The sequence below is a fragment of the Sinohyriopsis cumingii genome, chromosome 14 (assembly GCF_028554795.1).
Source record: "Sinohyriopsis cumingii isolate HCF-2022 chromosome 14, ASM2855479v2, whole genome shotgun sequence".
In the NCBI taxonomy this organism is placed as follows: Eukaryota; Metazoa; Mollusca; class Bivalvia; order Unionida; family Unionidae; genus Sinohyriopsis; species Sinohyriopsis cumingii.
Genome location: NC_142974.1, coordinates 110,546,622 through 110,570,492, shown reverse-complemented (window position 1 = coordinate 110,570,492; position 23,871 = coordinate 110,546,622). Strand labels below are relative to the sequence as shown.

General features: G+C 34.1%; 1 protein-coding gene across 1 annotated transcript in view; it reads right to left on the bottom strand.

Moving 5' to 3' along the window:
- Positions 1–23,871, bottom strand: part of LOC149784597 (uncharacterized) — a 128,244-nt gene that overhangs the window by 44,011 nt on the left and 60,362 nt on the right. Inside the window, exons 7-11 of the mRNA XM_089933297.1 lie at positions 17,792–17,848; positions 17,072–17,174; positions 14,772–14,804; positions 11,088–11,264; positions 5,699–5,790 (exon numbers count right to left, since the gene is read on the bottom strand). Coding sequence (XP_089789423.1) covers positions 5,699–5,790; positions 11,088–11,264; positions 14,772–14,804; positions 17,072–17,174; positions 17,792–17,848 — 462 coding nt within the window. The remainder of the gene's footprint in view (positions 1–5,698; positions 5,791–11,087; positions 11,265–14,771; positions 14,805–17,071; positions 17,175–17,791; positions 17,849–23,871) is intronic.

The window sequence follows — 23,871 nt, the reverse complement described above, 5'->3', positions numbered from 1 at the left end:
ATGAGCTAGGTAAGCTTTCAATATTGTCCCAATTCACTATATTAATAAAGAACGTTAGATTTTTCCTAATTATGCTTTTTATCATTGTTAAATCAAAATAACATCGATCAACATATGTGCATTTATTAAACGCAGTCAAAGCGAGAGGAACCATCCGCTCGCACAACTCATCAAAGTTTATTCCTTGTGTGATCCTATTTTATACCCCAACTTTTTAAGCGCCAAAAACTGTACGAATCGATTAATAATATTGAGAACTGATAATATGAAACACTAGTAATGACTTTTATAAGCTAAATACAATTCAAGGTACGGAAGTTGCCTCCTCAAGCTTTCCAAGTTCAGAGATGGTATTGTAGTGCAATGTGACAGTAACATGTTAAGGCTCAATTACAGAGCAGCAAGCATTATTATTGAAAACTAAATCCATTTAAATGTTTGAACAATACAAACTCACTGGTTATGAAGCAAAAGTAACACATAAGGTCAGATATCAAATATGCTTTTATTGCAATGTGTTTTTTTTTTTCTTCACTTACGCGCATTGTTGGTGTATGTTAAAACCAGTCTTTGACATTTGTATGGAGTTGGTTTCTTAACGTTAATGGGAGCTGATGAAAGATGGTGCTTGGTGGACAGACATGTTAAGCCTAGGCAACTTTTGGAACCATATTTCGCATCAAACGATATAATATTTACAAACTCGAGTTTATAAATCTCATCAAATAACTGATCCAATGCAGCCCTTGATATATATCACCCGTGCTTGTAAATCGAAGACCGATAGTCCATCAGTGTGTATATTGTACCTGAGTCCCAGGATTGATTTAATGTACCATATTCACCCATGTCGTTCCGTTTTATTGTGCATCAACTATTTTCACTCACAACTTGATTTCAACAGTAATCAGGGGGAATTTCACTTCCCTTTCTTGGTAATTAGATTATGAGTTTGTTGATATAGTCAAATGAGTTAATGAACATCGTGATAACAGCGTATGTGTTGATGATTGTATCATCAGTGAATAGATACTCTATATACGTTAGAAATTGTTTTGCTGTATCACGCAATTTCTTTACAAGGATTTTTCTACTTTCATCAGGTTTGACTTGTAATGTTATCTTCATTTCTGACTTTGTCCCAGCCTTGCTGTCTGCGAAATAATTGTGGTTTGCTTGGTGAGTATTTAACGTCAGTCAGCAGGAAGATATGATTTTATGTGAGACGATCTTATTGAAGACCTGATAGTTTGAACGATGTATCATGAGTGTGTCTTTAAAGCCATAATATTGTGTAGGACAATCATTATGTTGATCTTAAAGAGCTCATTAAATTATGGACATCTTTGGAGTCATCATTGGACATATTTATATTAAATATGTCTTCAAAATAATTCCCTTTGTGTGGCAAAGCTGTTTCGTTCCATCTGTTGAAACTATCAACATTGATACAGCCGTTCTAGATCACTGTACTCTAAATTGTTTAACAATTTCATTGTTGCACTGCATTTGTCATCCTTAAAGTTATCTGCCAGTGGCAATATCTTTGTTCCATGAATCTATAACTATCCATGTATCCCAATGATTATTGTGTTATTTAGTTGCTCTCCATCACGAAGTTGTCATTAGCATTGCGTTTTCATTAGCTTAATCTATTGTACGCACGTTTTAAAATATTTCCTAACCATGTGGTGAACGCTTAAATACAGTCGATTATGATGATGATGATGTTCGTCCATCGGTGTCGATGAGGACCATTCAGTGTCCTCGATTCACGGGCTGAGGAGTCCGATCAGGGCACGAAAGAGTCTGTTGCAGTGGCGACATGGATGTACAGGTTGCTGACCGTGAGTTGCATAACTGCTGTTCCTGGATTAGCGCAGATCACGTTTCTTAGCTGCATCTACCAATCTTTTCTTCTCAAAGGCATTAACTTGACTGCGACAAGCAGATCGATCAGCCGCGACACACTCCCAGGTGTCAGAGTCAATGACTATTTTTAGAGAGGTCTTGATGGTGTCATAGTACCTCTTTTTTACCACTTTGAGATTTCTTGCCTTGCTGTAGCTCTCCGTCGAAGATTTTCGTAGGTAGTCGTTCTACCGGCATGCAGACAAAATGGCCAGCCTGAGTGAGCACCTCTGTATTCGGCAACTTATCCTGCTATCTGATTTTCATTAGTTTTCTTCAGGGAGCTCATATGTAAGTGGTTCAGGGTTTTATTATGGCGGCTATACACCGTCTAGGTCTCCCAATCATACAGGACGGTGGGAAGAGCAACATCTTTGAGTTTGGTGGCAAGCTTGATGCATCTCCTGTCCAGGTCATGGCAATCCTATTGTTGACCTCATCGTATATGTGGACTGCCTGTGAGACGAGGTATGTGAACCTGTCTACATGTTTGAGATTTAGGCCATTGACATTGATGGATGGTTCCAGGTAATCTTCTCCGGGAGCTGGCTGATGCAGAACCTCGGTTTTACGGGTAGAGATGATAAGACCGAAGCTGGTGCACATGGTTGAAAAGGTCCATCCTCTGTTGCATTCCAGCCTCCGTGTTGGTGTTGAGAGCACAGTCATCTGCAAACATTAGATCGCGAATGATCTCAACTTGGACTTTGAATTTGGTTTGACGCCTCCTGTCCAGACGGTATCGGATACTTTTCCCACATCACTGACCTTGAAAGCATCCATAAACACTGATGAGAACATGAGGCTGAAGGGTGGGAGCTAAGACGCATCCTTGTTTCATATTATTCGTGACTGCAAAGGGTTCGGAATAGTTAAACTGATCCTGAATTTTGCATCACCTTAATCCCTGATTTAGATACTCTGTTCTGTCTTCGTTGGTCTGCTTTAGTCATTGCTTTTGACTTATTTGTATAAAACGTTGGTATTAGTACTAACTCGTTAACGATTTAATTTGGTGTTTGTGAAGCAGTGGGATGAAAACAGTAAGCCTATTATTATCCACTGTTATATTACATAGTTTTGTCAATTCGTTCCGTGCCCTTTGAGTTGCTGTATAGATACCAGTTATATAATCACGTTATTTCCACGTTATTGTGATGTTTGCCAATATATAATCAAAGCATCTCACTAAGTACCTGTTAACATACCAGAACCATGTTTAACAAAAATTATGATGAATTCAACATTTCCAAAAGCGGACCATCGGATTTTGTAAATAAGTGCATCTGATTTGAATCAATAGTGATATAGTTATGCTGAACCAAATGTATTCATTTAGGTCAGACTTTACGGAATGTGGTAGAGCATCTACTTAGTACCAAGATTTTAAATAAGTGATTAACTGTCGTTTTTTTTTTTTTCTTGAGATGGCATAATTACTACTAATGTTTAGGTACAATAGCTGTTCTGATTTCATAACTATAAATGTTAAAACTAAAAACAAAATATGAATATGAAATAGTGGCATGACATGCTTACCATGATTTTATAAACATTTCATATCCATTGTTTTGAAAAGGTGTCAAATGCTTGTGCCGCATTGAAGTAGTTTAAATAAGTTCATGAAGAAGAAAAATAAAATGAAAGTGCTTAGCATCATTGTAGTCCTTGTGGACACGTAAAGTGAATAATTAAGTAAATATCTAAAAGAGACCAAATAAGGCACTATTCATGATGGGCACGTATTGAGGACAATCATGAAATCGTATTGCAATAGTGGAATGTCATACCAAGCTGTACTGCGTGGGTTCGAGTCTCGGGCTATGCCAATGTGGGTACGTGAGAAAGCTTGCCAGTAATGTATCCTGGGTCGATGGTTCTTTCCAGGGATTCCCGGGTTCTCCCTCCACCATTTATGCTGTCCGCCATGTATATCCTAGTTTGTGATGAATAATGGCGTTAAACCGCACAACAAGAACAACAACTAAACTGTAAATGAATTTGATCAGGCTTCATGTACATTTTTAAATTTTCTCAGTCAAAGGTTATCAAATTCATACAATAATATCTAACTTTTGAGGGATTTGCTTTGCCCCACAAATCTAATAACAGACAGTGAATGCAGTACCTTAAATTTAACTCATATAAACCCACGATGACAACAAATTACTAATTTAAACGGATTACCTGATATACCACATCTGATCTTTGAGACAATGTTGCATGGGTTCATTCTCTCTAACCAAAAGCTAATATTTCAATTTCAATTCATTTATTCTTTTGACACCAATACAAATCTTAACTTTCAATTTGCACAAAAAAGGATTTTCGCTATTAAGGGGCTTGTCTGGTCTAAAGGTGTGACGATCACATAATGGTGATGAACCAAATATACAGACCACAACGGATCCCGAAAGACATATCACATGTATATGCCAACATTTGGAAGAAGCCAACATGAAATGCACGGTCATGACCGAATTTGATAACAATCACAGGCCATCATGCAACCAGGGTGCTGCGATAATATATATGATGGGACAAGGAATGTACACAAACATAATTGTGAATGTTTCTGTTTTTGTGCTTTACATGACTGATATAATGCTATGGGAATATTTGCGTATCTTTGATCATCACTCGAATAGATAACGGTTTTGTGCTTAAAGCATTAAAGTAAATACCACATAAATACAGCACATAGTGTTGTATTTACAAACATCATAAATAATTTTGAAACGTGCATTTCTCGGTTTCGTTGTTCATGCTTATTCGTTTATAAACATGGTAGACTGCGAGATAGATCTGGGGTTTTGTAGAATCCTGTATCCACCACGGATGGATTATATACTATTTGTTTAAGTATAGTGATAAATATATCACTTACGGGAGACTAGCCAACTGAACAATCTAACATATCAAACTACATATGTCATTGTGAATATGCGTTCATAATAAAATCGGATGTAACGAAGTGGCAGAATCATTTGTTTGTATTTATTCACTCTAAATGCAGAGTTCTCATGAAAAAACAACATTCTTGAAACTTGAGACTCGAATTTATAATGAAATTTTCAATAAGTATTTAAGGTCTGGATTGTCGTATTGTGATCCAACAAAGACTGTTGGGAAAAACTAAACACGGGCCAGAAAAGACACATCAACACCTGCAGTGTTGGAATTAGTTTCGATTTACACTAAATTATATATTCAGAACAATACTCATTATTAGCTGCGTCTGTATTGCTATGATTCTTTTGAACTCGATTCACAATACCGTCTCTTCCTTTTTTATTTTCACTCTATATTCTAGGGACATAGGTTATTTTTTGAATTTCACGAGCTTGTCGCTTCTCACTTTTATATTACTCATTTGAAGGCCATACTATCCTTCATATATACATATATGTATCTCTGTGCACACGAATGTAATTTGCCAGCTTGTAAACTGCTATATTAATACAATCTGATATCTACATACAAATAAATAAATATAACGATATCCTATTTTTTAAAACTTGAATAATTGCGGAGAAAAACGCAAGGAATATATAAACGTACTCCTCACTATTCCTGCTAAATGATTATTTTCACATTGTATTTATTACCCAGTTCCCTGAAGATCAGCACACCTGTATTGACACCTGGTAATTCCAAACCAAATTAACGACTTAAAACAAATTATTCGCGGGTTTCGTTACCTGTCTATTGTGTGAAGTCTGAGTCAAAGATTTTACTCTTGATATAATAAATCTAAAACAGAAGAAAAAAAATGTATTGAACGCACCTCGCCATCACGACAAATTTGGATTTCCGTTAATTCATCCAATCTCGCTTTACTGTGACCAACGAAGCATGCTATCGAATGGTTCCTTATACCTGTAAGAACACTCAGTCAGGCGTATATTACTAATTGCTTCCTATAGCTGTACATATATCCAGTCAGATCAATATTAAGAATAACATGACATTAATTAGATTTAAGATGGTTTATACTGAAATCATGCGATTGGTTCAGCATTACAACCTATTAGGATGGGAAGAGTGGGACGGGAGCTCCCTTTAATCGCCAGTTATAAATTTCAAACAGTTTATTTCAAAGCCATATATTACAAGGCACTAAAATTTGCTCTTCCACACATACACACACACATTTATATATATATATATATATATATATATATATATATATATATATATATATATATATATATATATATATATATATATAAGTTAGAGAAATGGAGGGGGAGAGACGGCAGGCAATACACACAATGCACACATATAGACTAAGTATATCATCATCGCTAAAGTACTCTGGAGTACAACATCCATCACCTTCCTATTCGTACCAACATCTTTACAAACCTATCATTCCGAAGAATTATAATGTATTTCGTGAATATAATAAATGATACTTAGGAGATAAACTCGCATGGAGGCCTAGTGATGCGTGCACAAACATACGCAAACACACACACATATGCAGACATACATATATGTATATATATATATATATATATATATATATATATATATATATATATATATATATATATATATATATATATATATGTGTGTGTGTGTGTGTGTGTGTGTGTTTGTGGATGGGTGTGTGTTAGGGTATATGTATGTGTGTGTGTACTATGCAGCCTTAGTTGAGATTTTGGTCGACTAATTCCCTTAGCGTATAGTTAAATTATAGTTGCCATATCAACAAGTCACGTGCTTGAAATTATTGCGTGTAGAATACTAAATATGTACTTCAAAAACAAGAGGAACACATGTATGTATGAGGAAGTACATATGGTATATTTTCTAATAATCGTCACATTTCATATTAAGCATTAGGTCTGGTTGTTTTGTTCCCTCTATCTGGTATAACGAGAATTTATCATTCATCTCAGGTCATTTTAGATGATGTCAGCATAATGGGTCTAAAGAAAATTGCTTGTTGGCCCAACGGATTGTACATAAGTAGTTCTGAGGTCATAGTCAAAACGATACGCTACACATAGAGTTAGCATGTCCTTTCATGTCTTCTTGGCAATTCAGTAAACGCTGTCTGTAACAGTTCGTTGCATCTGGAGTTCATGTTATTTGAAGCCAGTAATATATCATAAAATTATTTTGCAAAATGTGATAACGACTTCCAGCACAGTTTGAAAGTTGTAATTGTTAGGTCACTAAGTTCAAGTTTGTTTTTCCCTGGTGTTAAAAAGAAATATTTCCCGTATTTGAACTTTTTGCGAATCGATAATTAAAAATCCATATAATCAACCTATTGGCAATGGCCCATTAAAATATCCATATATTCAGCTTATAGGCATAATCAAATTTCTAATTCTGATGTGTAAGGTGTTCTTACAGATATATTGAAATAGAGCTTATACTGACTGAATTGATTTGACACCATATAATGTATCATTTTTTTTCAATAGAGTTTCGGAGTGAGTCATCATAAAGACTATATTTTGTATTGTTTATCTACTTATGTTTAGTTATATTTCGCAAAGAGGAATGTTAATACCAATACGTGTCACGTGATATATCTTGGTTGAACTACTGTTATCACTGAATATTAAATAAATGCATGATATAATCTGCCATGATTTGACCAGATGAAATCATCCTACATGATCATTCTTAGTAATTATTTTCGCATGGGCAGTCTCAAACTGTATATATATATAGAAGGTACATATCAAGTCACAAAGAATCACAATTCGACTCCCAAACCAGCACCATAGCTAAACCCTCTCCTCTATATATACTTGATATATATATATATATATACTTGATTTAAACAATTACCCATCAGGGTAGGACAAATTGCACATCACCCTTATTTTCACTTACATGCTACAAGATAAACAAACAGAATATTCAAACCAATAGAAATAGCATTTTTACAGAAAGGTTTTTGTACTTTTACTTTTGATAATATCAAAACATCCCTAAGAACACTAAGAGGTACAACATTACGATAATTCGAACAGGATTTACATATTACACTCAGGATCAAAATTGATGATGCAGTATTTAAGCAGATAGGGCACCACATAACAAATGCTATCAGACATGACATTGAATGAGCGATAGACATGATGTTTTAATTATACCAACAAAATGTTTGCTGAAAATGAGGACAGATAAACGCTGTTTTAATTTAACGACTCAAGCTGAAACACCAGCCTGAAATTGACAAATCACAAACACACGCACACACACGCACACACACACACACGCACACACAAACATATATAATTGCTACAAAATAATAAAAATAATGTTGTTGTCTTATAAATGCAAACTCCAAATATTTGTTTCATATATATATATATATATATATATATATATATATATATATATGTGTGTGTGTGTGTGTGTGTGTGTGTGTGTGTGTGTAATAGCTACAAAATAACATAAGATGAAATAACTGCTGTTGTCTTTTATATGCAAACATCAAACATTTGTTTCATGATATAGACTATAAACGAGACCGTAAAAGAAATTATCCGCAGAAAACATCAAAATATAATTTGAATCGGTTTGGCTGACCAATAATACAAAATTGTAGTTGGGGTCATAGCGCCTAACTACACATACCAAGAAAGGACAGTGATGTGTCTATATTAAATGTACCTATTATGCAGTCGTGTGGATAGGACACTATATTTAGCCATGAGATGGCACATGTTATTAAATTCGAAACAAACATTATCGACTTAATGTCCCGTATATTCGATTTTAAGAGTTACATGTTACCGATATGAACTGATGGAGAATGGAACGTTGGTGGACCATAAAATGTAAAACATCAAGATTGTGCATACACAGCTGTATAATGCATAATGCATAAAATATTCAATGGCATTTAAAAGAAATGAAAAAAATAGTATACACAGAATCTTCAGCCAAAGACACGTTAAAATTTTGTTCACCACATACGATAAAAATCATTTTAATTCGACAAGCATATGCCTGTGATTTGAAGAAAGATAATTAGAAACAAAAGCAACCGCCAATATTAATAATGAATTTACCGTTTTCAATAGGAAAATAAAATATACTAATTATCAGTAAATACAGCGGTTAAGCCTGGATTATGTATGAGTTAGACATCCAGAATAAATAGTAGTATTTGTCATTAGAATCCTTGCACGTAATTGATGGAATTTTAACAACAAATGCCAACAAATGCCTACGTTTTGATCTTGTTTTACTTTCCTTGCTATGAATTCTAAATAATATCAAAAACAATATAATTTTGCATACCTTCTGACTGTGTTTGGAAATTGCTTACCTTATATCTGTCACAAACATTTTTGTAGGTTAAATTGTCTTTGACTTGGGTTGTCGTTAAACCCATCATCACTCAAATACCCACTCACCCACCTAGTTAGGCAATCTCACATATTGAAGACACTATACCCTGTGCTAAACCTATTACACTTGTTGAAATAACTACAATTGAACTCAATCTACTCATTTATGATTCTGCTAAAATGAAGCAATTTATTGATTGTGATATTTATTCTGTGTTGAACTTGTGCAGCTAACACAAGTAAAACTATGACTACCGCAGTATTGGCTGTTGTTTGGGCTAATGAGTAGGTATGGAAACATATTTAGCTTAACTTATATCATATCAAATATAATAAAAAGCAACAATAAATATGTTCTCCCGAATTGTTAACCATATTAACATTTTACTTTCCTGACCTGATATATAAACGGAACCTGTCATATTGGATAAAATTCCCGGCCACTTTACATTTTGAACATTCTGTTGAAAAACGTACATTAACGATAAACATTTCAAAATCACAATTGGGATATTATGAAAAGGACATAGCAAATTGTGCACCATCTTATGCATATATTACCATCTAATTAAGTTATCAAAATGGGCCATCGAAAAACTGCACAGCATCAATGGCAGTGTAATAAGATGGGGTTTGAATAATGTTTGTACCTCTTGGTTAATCGTGTTAGTTGGCGTAGGAAGGCATTACTTGGTCTGTTATTTGAAGTTTTATCTAGAGATGTAGATAGAACAACAAGGATATCCAGTCCTTAAGCTTTTTGAAAATGTAAATGAATTATCCTTATGAAACCATCTCATTATTATAAAAGATTGTTTACTTGTTTCATGTAATCTATCTTATAAATCATGTGCAGTTGCAAATTAAATGAATATTACCAATTTATCCTTCTTTTTTTACATATATCTTAATCCCAAGCTGTATTTTATATTTCGCAAACAGCTGCAACGGTACCTGCAGTTCATCTTGACTACTGTATCTTGCACTAAATGCATCCGATTTTCCACTAACCCTCATTTATACGTAAAAGAAAGTATATATAAAACAAAATTAATTAATTCTAGTATATATGTTATATATATATATATATATATATATATATATATATATATTATACTTTAAAGGCAACAACTTGTATTGTTTTATGTATCTACGTTCAGTATATGATTAAAATGAAACCTTATATATATATATATATATATATATATATATATATATATATATATATATATATATATATATATATATATATATATACATACATACATACATACAATACAATATAAAATTTTTTTTTATATATTTTATATACATATGTATAGATAGAGAGAGCGAGAGCGGGACCGACAGACAGACTGATACACTTGAGGAAAGGAATATATGCGTTTGTTTAGGAGATTCAAATACATGTTCCACGAAAACAGTTGCTACGAATATTTCCGTTGTATTTTTTATTCCTTCACGACTATATGTTATGTATTATTATATTTCGTGCATGATGTTGTTCAAAATCATATTCATTATGTACTTGACTAGTAACTTGTATTTTATAAGGAAATAATACATCGTTAATAGTTCTGTGTGGGCATAGTTTAAATATTAGGATCATTCTCAATGGAAGTAAACATGTTTATCTTAATCAGAGTCTGGAACAATGTTTGATCTTCATGGAAATACCTTGTCTACCTGATGTTTACTACATTGTTTGTTATAATATTAGTTCAAGATTTTATCTCGTTAATACTTTAGGTTTTAATATAATCCTGTTTGCTTGAGAAATTATTCATTCTTTTTTTAAACGTTTGAGGTTTAATTCTCATTACTCGTACGTAAGTGTATCGACATTACGTGATGTTACTGGTTCTGCTGATGGAGCGGTTCTAACAGCATATAGCGTTGTCGCTGTGGAGGTTGGTGACCGGGTGATTGTTGTGCTTGTTGGTGACCAGATGCTTGTTATTCTTGTTGATAACCGGGTGCTTGCTCTGGTTGTTGGTGAACGGTTGCTCGTTGTGTTTGTTGGAACTAGACACCATTAGAATAAAGTGAACTTATATAATGTTCCTGCTTTCAAAATGGATACACACTATTACCGATTGAAGCAGGGACTGTTGCTGTAATTGCGACGAGACCCACTATGACAAACGTCACAGTTCCAGTTACAACTACAATCAAAAATAATGTAACTGCTGCCATTTTGCTGCTGTCATATCTATGGTGCAAATGTGCAAATTATTAGTTTCTCTTAATAGAAATAAGTTCAACGCATAAAAATAAAACAGACGCAACTGAAAGCGAAAAAATGGAGAGGAAAAAACACACAGAACGAGACATGTGAAAAAAAGAACAAAATATAGAAAAACTTATAGTATATAGAGAATACTTTTCTTGAATTGATAGGATGAATTATTTCACGACTAAAATTGAAACTTTGTATTGCTACGGGCAACGAGACTTTAAGTAACTATACTACATGTGTCCTTATCACCTGTGAAATGTATACTTTTATTTACTCATCAAATGGAGATTTTATTTTCATCATATACGCTTAAATACTAAAGCTGGATTTGTCTTCTCAACCCTAAAGAAATTCACAAGTTTTAGAGCAATGTTATTACGCTGATTTAAATATAGCTTGCACATATAATGCTGCTTTGAATTGTTTAGTTTGTAAAACTGGTTTTGGTTAGTATTGTTCTTACGTTGATTGGTTCAAATAATAACGGATGGGATGGAAATAACTACCGTAGATATATGCCGGAATGGTTGTATTCGACAAACATCGTAATCTTATGATTGAGAATTTGTTGTAAGGATATATATTTCTCTTTTGTATATTCTGCATTCAAACAATAATTAGTTCTGGTCTTGGCACGTTTGTAGTCCATTTCCGTGGCAGAAATTTTAGCGGAATTGCGGTTGTCACATAATTTTGGTTTGCAATAAATACACATCGATGTCTGATTCCTCCATCGCATCAGGACATGATTATGATTGCAATAATATAAATCGAACCTTTAAGGAAGATTTTGCTTTATCGTGAAGTGCAACAGGCACACGATTCTGGATAGCTGACATACCGTATCGAATAGAAATAAGTCATGTAAGCGATGTCACTAACAATTTACATGATTTATGAGGAAGACAACTTCTAAGAAAGTTAATATTATGTTGCATGGAATTTGTTTATAGCAATTCTAGGAAGCTCCTCTTCTTATGTTATGTGAATTATTTTAGAGGGTCTTCATTCTTGACACTCTTAAAGATCCGTGTTGCCCTGAGAGAGAGAGAGAGAGAGAGACAGACAGAGACAGAGAGACAGAGACAGAAGTCAAAATGCATTTTCATAAATATGGCAATTGATGTTTGAATAAAACGCATAAGACTGATACTGTTTCCAGGTGGGATAAGAAATTAGTTACAAAGTGGTTTTCCCTCTATTGCGATATAGTGGTACTGCCACTGTGGTGATATAATGTGTCTCTCATTTTTATATTGCAATCATTGAACACATAACTAGATTAATTCAATAACACATATTCTCATTTTTAAACAGTAGACAACTAAATAATGTTCCCTAGCAAAACCTATTCATCTTATCACCTGCATTCGTCACCTTGTAAATACGCGGAAGCTATCATAATGGAAATATTCAGCCACTTTAATGCTAAGCTACTGTATATTTACTTTCATTTTAAATGTTTATATTTATCCGGAATAATCTCTTCCACACACGTTTTAATGATACCATACCAGAAATAATAGTACATATATTGATCAATGTGATATAATGAGATATACACGTCAATCTTTTCAAATTACTTCTTTCAATTAAGGATAAATATGGATTATTGTGTGTGAATTCTTATTATTATATTTTTTGATGAATATTATATACAGTTTCTCAATGATATAAGATATGTTCTAAATTAAAAAGAAAACATAATGCGCTAAAATGTATGTTATATGTACACTTGTCATATAATTTCCAAACCTTACCCACTGCCTTTATAAGCGTTCTACCTCCATACACAGAGAAGACTGATTGGAATTTATTAATTTGAAGGCTGTTCATAAAAGATATTGCTTTTGTTAAGTATTAGAAAAACAGCTGTCAGAAACAATTGCTGCTTCTGACATTTACGCAATTCATATGGTAAATACGTTAAGTAAATCTACAATGACAGCAGTTAACGGTATGTTTGGAAAGAGATTATACCCTGTGATATTTATTTTTAAGGCAGGAAAATGAGATTGAAAATTGATCCGAGAATAGTTCATCTGCTTCACTCCTTTATCAACAGAGGCCACGAATCGGAATATCGTCAGCCTTTTCTAGCAAGTCAAGACAGAAACCACAAATATACTTCATAACTTCATAACTATATTCTAAATTTCTTTTATGAATGTGTATTTCTACAACTACTTCCGAGATTATTTCAAGACCTTAGGTACATGTTTGTATAAAACTCCTTCATGCTGCTTGTATAAAGGTTTCTTTCTCAAGCAGAGATATTGATCGATCGATGAAACAGGCATAATGATTGACAAATAGGAGGTCGTTGCATGTAATCATAAATGACACGTTCGTGTTCACGCGTACTCATAAAACTCGATGCTTTGATAGTCACAATTAATGAAGGAGCGCAGCCGATTATCGTCTGTAGCTAGCAACGATGAGGTTAGTATCGCTACGGCTGAAGTATATCGTCGGTGATCAAAATTCACGATAAAATCAAGTCTGTTATTGACGCTATCGGAGCAAGATTCTTGCTGGTTGAACGTTGGAAACTACAACAACCATTACACTTTTCCGTAATCAGGTGACGAGTCGTGTCAGACACAACAAATCCTCACCTTCAGAACAGCAGTGTTTTGGTTCAAAATTTAATATTAAGGAAAAATGTAAATTAGAAACAAATTACAAAGGTTTTACTTATGTCATAGGTCATTGCAAATATTCTAGGCACAGTGTTACCATACTTTAATCAGATCAGATAGTTCGGTTCCAAGCCCTAATGTGGTATAAGAGTTAGTTCGCAACCATTAATGTGATGTCAAATTGAAGGTGACATGCTCTAAAGTGCGGTTAGAGGTGAATACGAATACATGTATGTATTCGCAAGGAAGATGTCATCACAGTCTTTGTAGCTGTAATCTCCCGCATTATATTCGCAGCATAACAACAATTATCCCATCCTCATAAGCACGTGCTTTTTATTTATGTATGACGAACTATATTTTGGTAAGTCAAGTGTATAGGATTAAATATGTGAATATAACACGTGTTATCGCTAAATTTGTAAAAGTTTAGTTGAAGTTTTGGGCCAAATAAAATAGATTAAAATATTTAATTTTTTATAATTAGTAACTGTTTTAAAGAACAAACTCATTTTAACGTTTTTAATAAAATTTACATTAACCTGTCATTATTTTATACGGGTATATGTGACTTTTCTTCAGGTTCCATCTGGTATATCAAAACGTTTTTTCAAGTTTTGAGAATCTGACTAATTTATACAAAACACTTACTCAGATAGTTCGGGCATTGTACATCTTCTGTCACTGTAAATAAATTGAAATATGAAAATAATGTATTGCTTATTAATTATTAATTATGATGTATTACAGTTTCCCAGCATTTGATATACAGTCCATTGAAGAGAAAATGTCCACGTTCATCTCAAGATATGAAATCAAAATATTATTTTAGGGTATGCAAAGGCAACATATATTAATGTTATATAGATAATTATATAGGATAGTTAATTAAACGCTTATTGATGACCAAGTAGTAAAAGAAAGCTGGTCATCAGTTAGTACATATGTACTGATTATTAGTTCCAATACAGGTAAAAATAGTCTTTCCAAACACATGACACATGACATGTACATTAAGTAGTGCCGAGAAATTGTCCTCAGAGTTTCCCGTTTACACTACAGTCTCTGATATAAATGAAAACAAATGTTACCGAGTCTTAATATTGAAAACTGAGGCATACAAGAATGGGGTGGGTCATGATAGCACTATTGATACTGAAATCATAACCTGAAGAAGTATACTCTATATAACTTCGTATTGGAAGCATACGAAATTAAATGAAATATCTCCGTTCATCATGCTTCATTTTCAAACGAAGACTCGGATAACCTGTTCGAATAGTTATATTTTCATATACCCCTTCTTGCAAAGTGGTGCAGAGTATTTCTTTTCTTGCTTTATTTCATGTTACATGGGTAGATACATGTAAAAAAATAAAATGCACAAACGAGTAAACAATTTGGATGTAGTCAGTAAATTTGCAACGTATGTCGATACCCCACTGTTTATACCATTTGCTTGTCAATATGTCTGTTACCACACAATCACTTAAATAGCTGAGTGGAATGTACCCGCATGGAGGCTAAATTGGTAATGAGTCATATACAAGTCAACACAGATTTTCCACGTTCGAGACTTGAAACTTAGACCAAATCAGTATACAAACTACTAAGCCACCGAAAGAGGAATTAATGCCCATTTTATACGCAATCTGTAGTAATGAAAACATTTTGTCTCACTTGTTACACTCCACATATAATGTATAGTACAAATTTTCCTTTGTCCTCCAATATGATTTTTGATTTTGGAATCTAATTCACAGATCTGCCATATTTTAAAAAAAGATATCAACCATTGTTTCTATTCAGTGAACAATTAAAAATCTAACCTCTCCTAACTGGTATTTCTTGGTATGTTGCCAAATCAAAGCAATATCTTCTAATTATTACTGCCCTATCTATCAGCGCGTCCCTACGTTATGATAGGGGTTAGAGATCCTTACTGGCTCATTGTCTATTGTCAGTCAGTCTCAGAAGCGCGATTCAGCGTCAGCATACAGGAAAAATCAAGACGAGTTTGGGCGAAACACGAGAGGGGCTCCACTTTTATCATCTACGTTACTCACACACGCACGAACACACACACAGACACACACACACGCTAGCAAGCCATGTCCTTCATTGCAACCACACTAAAACCCTCTCAATATCGACTAGATCTAGTAGCTACGAACCGCGCAACATCAGATTTCACATTTTTTTCTTCCAAATTGAATTGTTTCAACGAATACCAAGCCTAATGATTTGGAGGTCCGATTTGAAGTGAACGTTATCTACACTATTTTCAATATAAGTGTGTCTAAGACAAACTGAGCTAATTTTATCTAACACGCGTTCTACTAAACGGACCATTCACAGGGTTTTTCAATACATTTCGATGTTGATTAATCGTTCAATTGTATGAACATCATCAACATAATGATATGTTCGCATCGTATCATAAAAATGTAATGCATATAGTAACACATCTAAAACATACAACGGTTTCTTCACATCATATCAAGTTTTAGTTTTACAACATTGATATATTTACATGAACACTAATGCATGTACACAGAACATATTTTCCCCAACATGCTCACTCTTTACTCTGTGTATAGGCAAAATTAGCTTTGGAAAAAAATGACGAAATTAAAAACGTAAAATTTGGACTCAAAGACCATTTATACGTCCGATTCTGTCTACATGACTTCATCGTCAAAAACGCTGGGCTATAGTCCACTAAGCTCCTGTATCACACTTGATTGTCTGTGCTGCATTTTATTAGTTTTCCACGAGTTACTCATACACATAAATTTGTCAATAACATCACAGTATAGTAATCTACAACTATATATAACTATTTTAGACCTACGCTATCTTGATGACCACGTTCACATCTAAACTATATCTGCATATTCATATCTGACATTGTATTTATGCATCCGTCTGTCTAAACAAGTAGTACGTACCATTTCCATTGAAAATATTCTCGAAACGCGGAATAACATTGCATAGATCTGAATCGCAACATGTATCTGGTACGTTGGGTATGCTCATCAGCAGCCGGCAAATCTGAAATTCATATCCATTGTAAACGATATTTATTGGCACTCAACGTTAAATCTAGTTAACTTTCAAATTAGAGTTCATGTTATATGATTATTCAACCCAATATCGATGTCTTGTAGATATAGGTATGAATATACTACAGAGTCAGTTCGTTTAGTTTGTAATACCGTGGTCCGTGAAACTTTCAATGGGGATATTTGTAGGCATTTATTGTCTTACCTCGTCAGCAAAACTTGATTTACTAAAAACAAATCATATATTAATCTAATTTAAGGTTCATCTATCAATGCGTCGGACAAACGTTGCAGCGGATAGTAAATACAACATTTGCAGTAAAGCACGAATATTAGATAATTAATGTAAGCTACCGTCTTTGAATAGTATTGACTAAATACAGTAATTAAACATGTATTATTATTTTGGTTTGTTTTCTACTGGCAACAAATATGTATATCAGCAACTTGTGTTTACAATAATACGGACACATTGCACATACTAAAATGTAATACAATGCAGAAAATACATTTTAATATATATAGCAGACAATACTATTTAACACATTACATTTTGATCTCTGTCAGTCTGTATACAAAGTCATATTCAAGCCATAGATACACTACCTCTTTGTTTGCACATCCAAGACTGTAACCGTTACTATGACGACGAATGGAACACATCTAGATAGAAAGAATATAACAAACTAAGTTCTTTGTACAATGAGGAGCCTATAAGAATCTGCCGATGCCAAAAATATGCATACCTTCGCATGATAATTTGAAAAATAAAACATAACACATAGGAATATAAAATGAAGCAACACTTTTCAGTTTCGAAAACGGAGATGTTAGCAATGTGTTTAATGCATGAAACCAATGATTATCATCCATTGTACCACTATTCCACATGTTCTCCACACTCATTAGTCTCTTAAACATAGCTCGTTATTGCTGTAGTTGGAACCGTTAGTCTTGCTGATACTGAAGCTCTTTGAGTACCGAGAAAAAACATGACGAATCGTATCACTCATTGGATTAGGGAAGATGTACCCTTCATATCATATTGCCTTATGTACTTGGCTTTGTAATGAAAAGATTATGATAAACGGTACATGGTAATGCCCACGACCAATATTAATAGGATGAGACATGACCAGAAATATTCCAATTTAAAATATGAATTCCATTTTATCTGGCAGTCTTCAGACTTATTTCCAATTTATATTATGCTGATTTCACCTCTTGAAAGGTAATCTCTCTCTCCACCCCACCAAACTCTCCCTCTCGCTCTCACTGTCTGTCCCTCTCTCTCTCTCTTTATATATATATATATATATATATATATATATATATATATATATATATATATATATATATATATATATATATATGAACGTTATAGCGTTGTTTTGATTTTAAAGACAGCATATGCAGCAAATCATGGTTCAGCTCTTGAACAAGCATCGCTGGATGAAACTTACATGCAGACCAGTATGATTAGGTTTTATTTCGTTTTGATTCAAAGTTAGACATTTAAGCATTTAAATTAACGACAATTATGTTGATAGTGTACAGTATAAGACCTTAAGTATTTTAACTGGGATATTCAAAGTAACGTTTTCTCCTTAGTTCTGATAGTTTTCTACGCTTATTAAATATCGTCAGACATTTTTGTTCAATTTTTGCATAAACTAGTTGTAATAAAAGCATGTCTTTAGACAGACACAAAATAGCTTTAGAATGCATACATCTGAATCGCGGCTTTCATCAATCAGGAAAATGTTATTGACAGGAAAATCTAAATTATTTAGGTTAAAAGATTAAAATAATTTTTGCGACTTACAAACCTTTGTGTTTGCTGAGATAAGACGCAATGCAACTTTATAACAGGCATACCTTTATATATAATTATTCTTTTTTTCTTTGTAGAATCATACAACGTAGCTTAAGGAAATTAATAAATAAACATACGGATGCAAACACAAGCTGTTATATAGAAATAATGACAGATGTATATACTATATTCACTCTGGAATCATGCAGAAAAAATACAAACATAAGCCGGAGAAGCGACCGTAATATACAACTGCATTCCATAACATTGAAAATATGAACAATACGACCAACATAACATCATCAGACATTTTTTTTTCAAGTCTATGCTAGAAAATAAAATAAATAGAATACAACTCTTATATTATATCCATCATTAAGTTGTTCTTGATGTGTAGATGCAGCAACCTACAAAACATTTGTTTGCAGAATAAAGCTGAACATTGCATCATCAGGTATGATAGATACCGGATAAATACCTTGACATTTCTTTGTCAAGTACAGCCCTTGTAACCTATTGTTTGGAGATTTTGCAGTTGCAGCCCATTTTGTGAGATAAATAACATAACATGTAGGTTCAGTGAAACCTTATCCGTCAGGACATACCAGAAATAATTTCTTAAAAATCGACGTATAAGAAGGACGTGAAACACAAATATGTCGTATCAGATCTTCATAAACATTCCCACACCTAGTACACATATCAAGCTGCACTTAAGATAACAGCGGTCCATAGTCTAGTTATATAAATAAATAGTTTGATGTTTTATTTTATCTGTCTGCCATACTGAGGAATGTCTCAAGGATTCATGTATTTACGAGAATCTGTCAAAATCTGACTGGTTAGACATTTGTACTCTGCTATTATAACCAGCGGTTTTAGACCTACTATTTCTGTTGTAGTTTTGTTTATCGGTCGTTTCGGAATGCTGCGTATAATCAGTTATATACTGATGCAAATACAATTTTTTAATGTTCCATTTCATCTTTATTATTAACCTGTAGCTTGACTTGCACATTCTCACAGTAACGTGAAATGAAGGAGCGTGAAATAGTTGTATGGTATGTACATTTTTACGAATCAAACAGAATCAATGTAATAACATTAATTTTATCCTATCAATTGCACATTGCGCAATATCAAACCTGGAAATTCCAAGAAGAATGTCTGATCCTTTATGTTTTGTGAAACTACGTAAATGCTTAGGAAAAGACGCATAGTTATATTAAATGACGAGAGGTCGATTTGTGTAACATTACACCATAATTTGGCTGCATAAACCAGTCAAGCAAACTATTACTTTTTTGAGCACATTCACAGCAAGCATATGGCTTACACCATTTGGTTTAATACCAATATCACTGTGTAAAGAAGTTTCCCATCCTTGCATGCTTAGCCTATAGCGTTATGCAACGTAACCTTTTAGTTAATCCGTTGTCATAGGTGTGTTACAGAATCAGCAACCGGCAAGCATGAGGAAACATAAAACCGAAGACAATATTTGATATTGATATAATTCTTGTATTGAGGACTGGACATAACAACGCTTAATTTATATCACTATGTTCAAAACGCCACTTGTTACTTTAGGCGTATGCTCTATCTATCGGCTTTTACGACTTTGCTATGATGTGTAAAAGTATTTGTTCTATATCAACTACTATATAACTGGAGCATTTATTAATATTGTATATATCAAGGTTGACAAAAAGCATTATTGTCTCATTCGCCGAATCGACAAATTCGAATAGTGGCCATTGACAAGGACCTTGCTCTATGAATTGGTGTACATGATTAAAACTATCAAAAGGGGTTTACCCATAATTCCCAGAGCGAATAGTTTAAAAAGAAACCGTTTGTGCTACACGATACCGAATACCTTATTTTGTATCACGAAAAGCGTTAAACTCACGAACACATATTGACCTAATCTTTGACTCATTTTCAGCAGTGAAATATTTGCTGCTATGCAGCTTAATCCCTTCTGGTAACCATGGTGATGTGGACTACATAAATTATAATTATTACCGTTGAGCCAAGTGACCAAACGTCCATGAATAATATTCTCAAACTTTTTGTAGATAAAATATAGTCAAATAATATGTATGTTACATCAAGGTAATTTGCAAAGTTTTATTTTAGTTTCTTACAATGTATGAATGTAAGAATGGTCAATCAATCTAATTCCATAATACTGTCAGACACTATATGATTTAATTACTGCCATATATCAATTGTACATTGCAAAGGTGATCATATCAACCTGTGTTATAGGCATCTTAATACTAACATTTCGTGAAAGCAAACATGATGAAACGCATTCACACTTTAGAGAGAACATACGGGAAGATTTAAGAGCAAATTAAAAATAATTATGAAGTGTGCAATAGTTTTGGATTCTTTCTCTTTGTTCAATTTTCCTTCTGTTTTTCGAATACAAATCTTTCATTTTAATAAACAAATTTATCGCTTGCATTTCTCAGAAAGTTGTTAAGATCTATGTATAGTTTTAATCTTGCATCTTGGTAGAATATAACTTCTACATGTAATCTTGTGTTAGTTTTGTTCCCTGCCCGATACAAGACTTCATCTTAAGATATCAAACAGCCTATTCATTTGCTTAAACGTTGCAAATAATCTAGAAACTGTAATTGTTTCCTCACGTTTTGGATGGTTTTAAGTCGTATATAGATGGCAACCTGATTATTCTTGGAGATTTCAACCTTCACTTTGTACTGTCTGGGAAACCCAAACACATCAAAACTCATAGATTCCATTATTGTTGTCAACCTCAAACAGTCAGTTAACCAACCCATCCATAAACATGGTCACATTTTAGAATGGATTCGTCATAGACTTGATAATAACATTTTACGGTCCTCCCTGGAATCCCATGAACTTGCATCAGATCACCTCTGCATTATATGCCATCAGTCGCATACCCTCCACCTTTATCTGATACTAAGAGAAACCTCTGTATGATAAATAGAACCAAACTAATGCATGACATCCAAGCTAACCTAACAACATGCTTACCTCCTACAGCAGAACAACTAGATAACTGCCTGCGTTCATTGCTCGACAAACATGTACCAGCTACCAAGTGCAGAGTATCAATTAAAACGTGTTCTCAAAGGTATAACAGTGTTACGGACCAGCTTCGCACTGCTAAAAGATATTGTCGTAAAGCTGAAAGGCTTTGGCTTTCCATCAGACTCAATATTCATAAGCATGTCTATGAAGCCGCTAAGAACAGTGTTACAAGTATAGTCCATGCAGCGTAATCAGTCCACTATACTACTAAGATCATGGAAAATTTCAGCTGCAAAGAGCTCTTCGAGATTACTAACAAGCTAATGTCAAGGAAACAAATCTACACCACTTCCAGCTACCTTCTCACCGGACGAGCTTCCGGACATGTTTGCAAATTTCTTCCGTGACAAAGTACAAACCATTAGAGATAAGACTGACACCACAATTTCAATTGACTCATCGTCACCATACAGATGGGATACAGACTTTGAGCGGCAACCATTAGCAGCATTTGAACCTGTCTCTATGGATTTCGTACGTACAATCCTGATGAAAAGTGCAACAAAGTTATGTGAACTTGATCCAATTCCAACATCACTGCTACTTGAGTGCTTAGATCCATTATTGCCTTCACTAACTGATGTTATTAATACCTGTCATCAGAGGAATTCCCATTAGTATTCAAAAATGCCATTGTAAAGCCTCTGCTGAAGAAACCAACACTAGAAAAGGTTGTTCTATTACAGCTTGTATCTCATTTGAATTCAAACAGTCCTTTTAGCAATGTACAATCTGCATGTCGCCCTTGCCACAGTACTGAAACTATTCTAAATAGTTAATGATATTCTGTCTGCTTTGGATAGCGGAAATATTACAGTCCTTACCCTCCTTGATGTGTCTGCATCATTTGACATAATAGACCATGATATATTACCTCACCGTCTCCAGAATCTATTTTGCATTCATGATACAGCCTTAATGTGGTTCAAGTCCTACTTGGTAAACAGGACACAAATTGTGTCTGCAAATGGAATACCCTCCATCAAAAGTGATATAAGTTGTGGTGTTCCAGAGGTGTATGTACTTGGACCTGTTATCTTCATTCTCTACGCTCAACCGCTCTCAAGTGTCATAGATCATCATCCAGTGTCTCACCAATTGTACTTTGATGACACATAAATATACAAAGCTAGTCACCAAACTGAAGTTGATGTTACCATCCAAGGTGCAGAGAGGTTCATTTCTGATGTGAAATCATAGATGACATGTAACAAGCTGCAGATGAATGATGATAAACCTGAAGCCATTTCTGATTACAACAAAAAGACTTTCTCATTCACATCCTTTACCTCAAACATAAAATATCAGCAACACTAACATTTAAATCACACAACCAGTACGAAATCTAGATGTTACTCTGGACCGTACTCTCACATTGTACCAACATGTCATGAACATATGCAAGGCTGCATATCTTGAGCTGAGACGCATCAGCTCCATTGGCAAATATCTTTCAGTTGATGCCACTTAAACACTTGTGTGTTCATTAGTACTTTCAAGACCGGACTATTGTAACTCAATTCTGATTGTTTCTTCTCAATATCTACTCCAAATCTTCAAAAATTTCAAAACACAGCTGCTCGGATCATACTTAGAGTACCACAATCAGAGTACACCTTTCCGCTGCTCTGTACCCTACGCTGGCTATCAATTCGACCCAGAATCAAACACAAAATTTGCTCTCTGTGCTACGTTTCACTGAGGGACTCTAGTCCAACATACCTATCCGACCTCACCCATGTGTATACACCAGCAATATACTTACGCTCCTCTACTG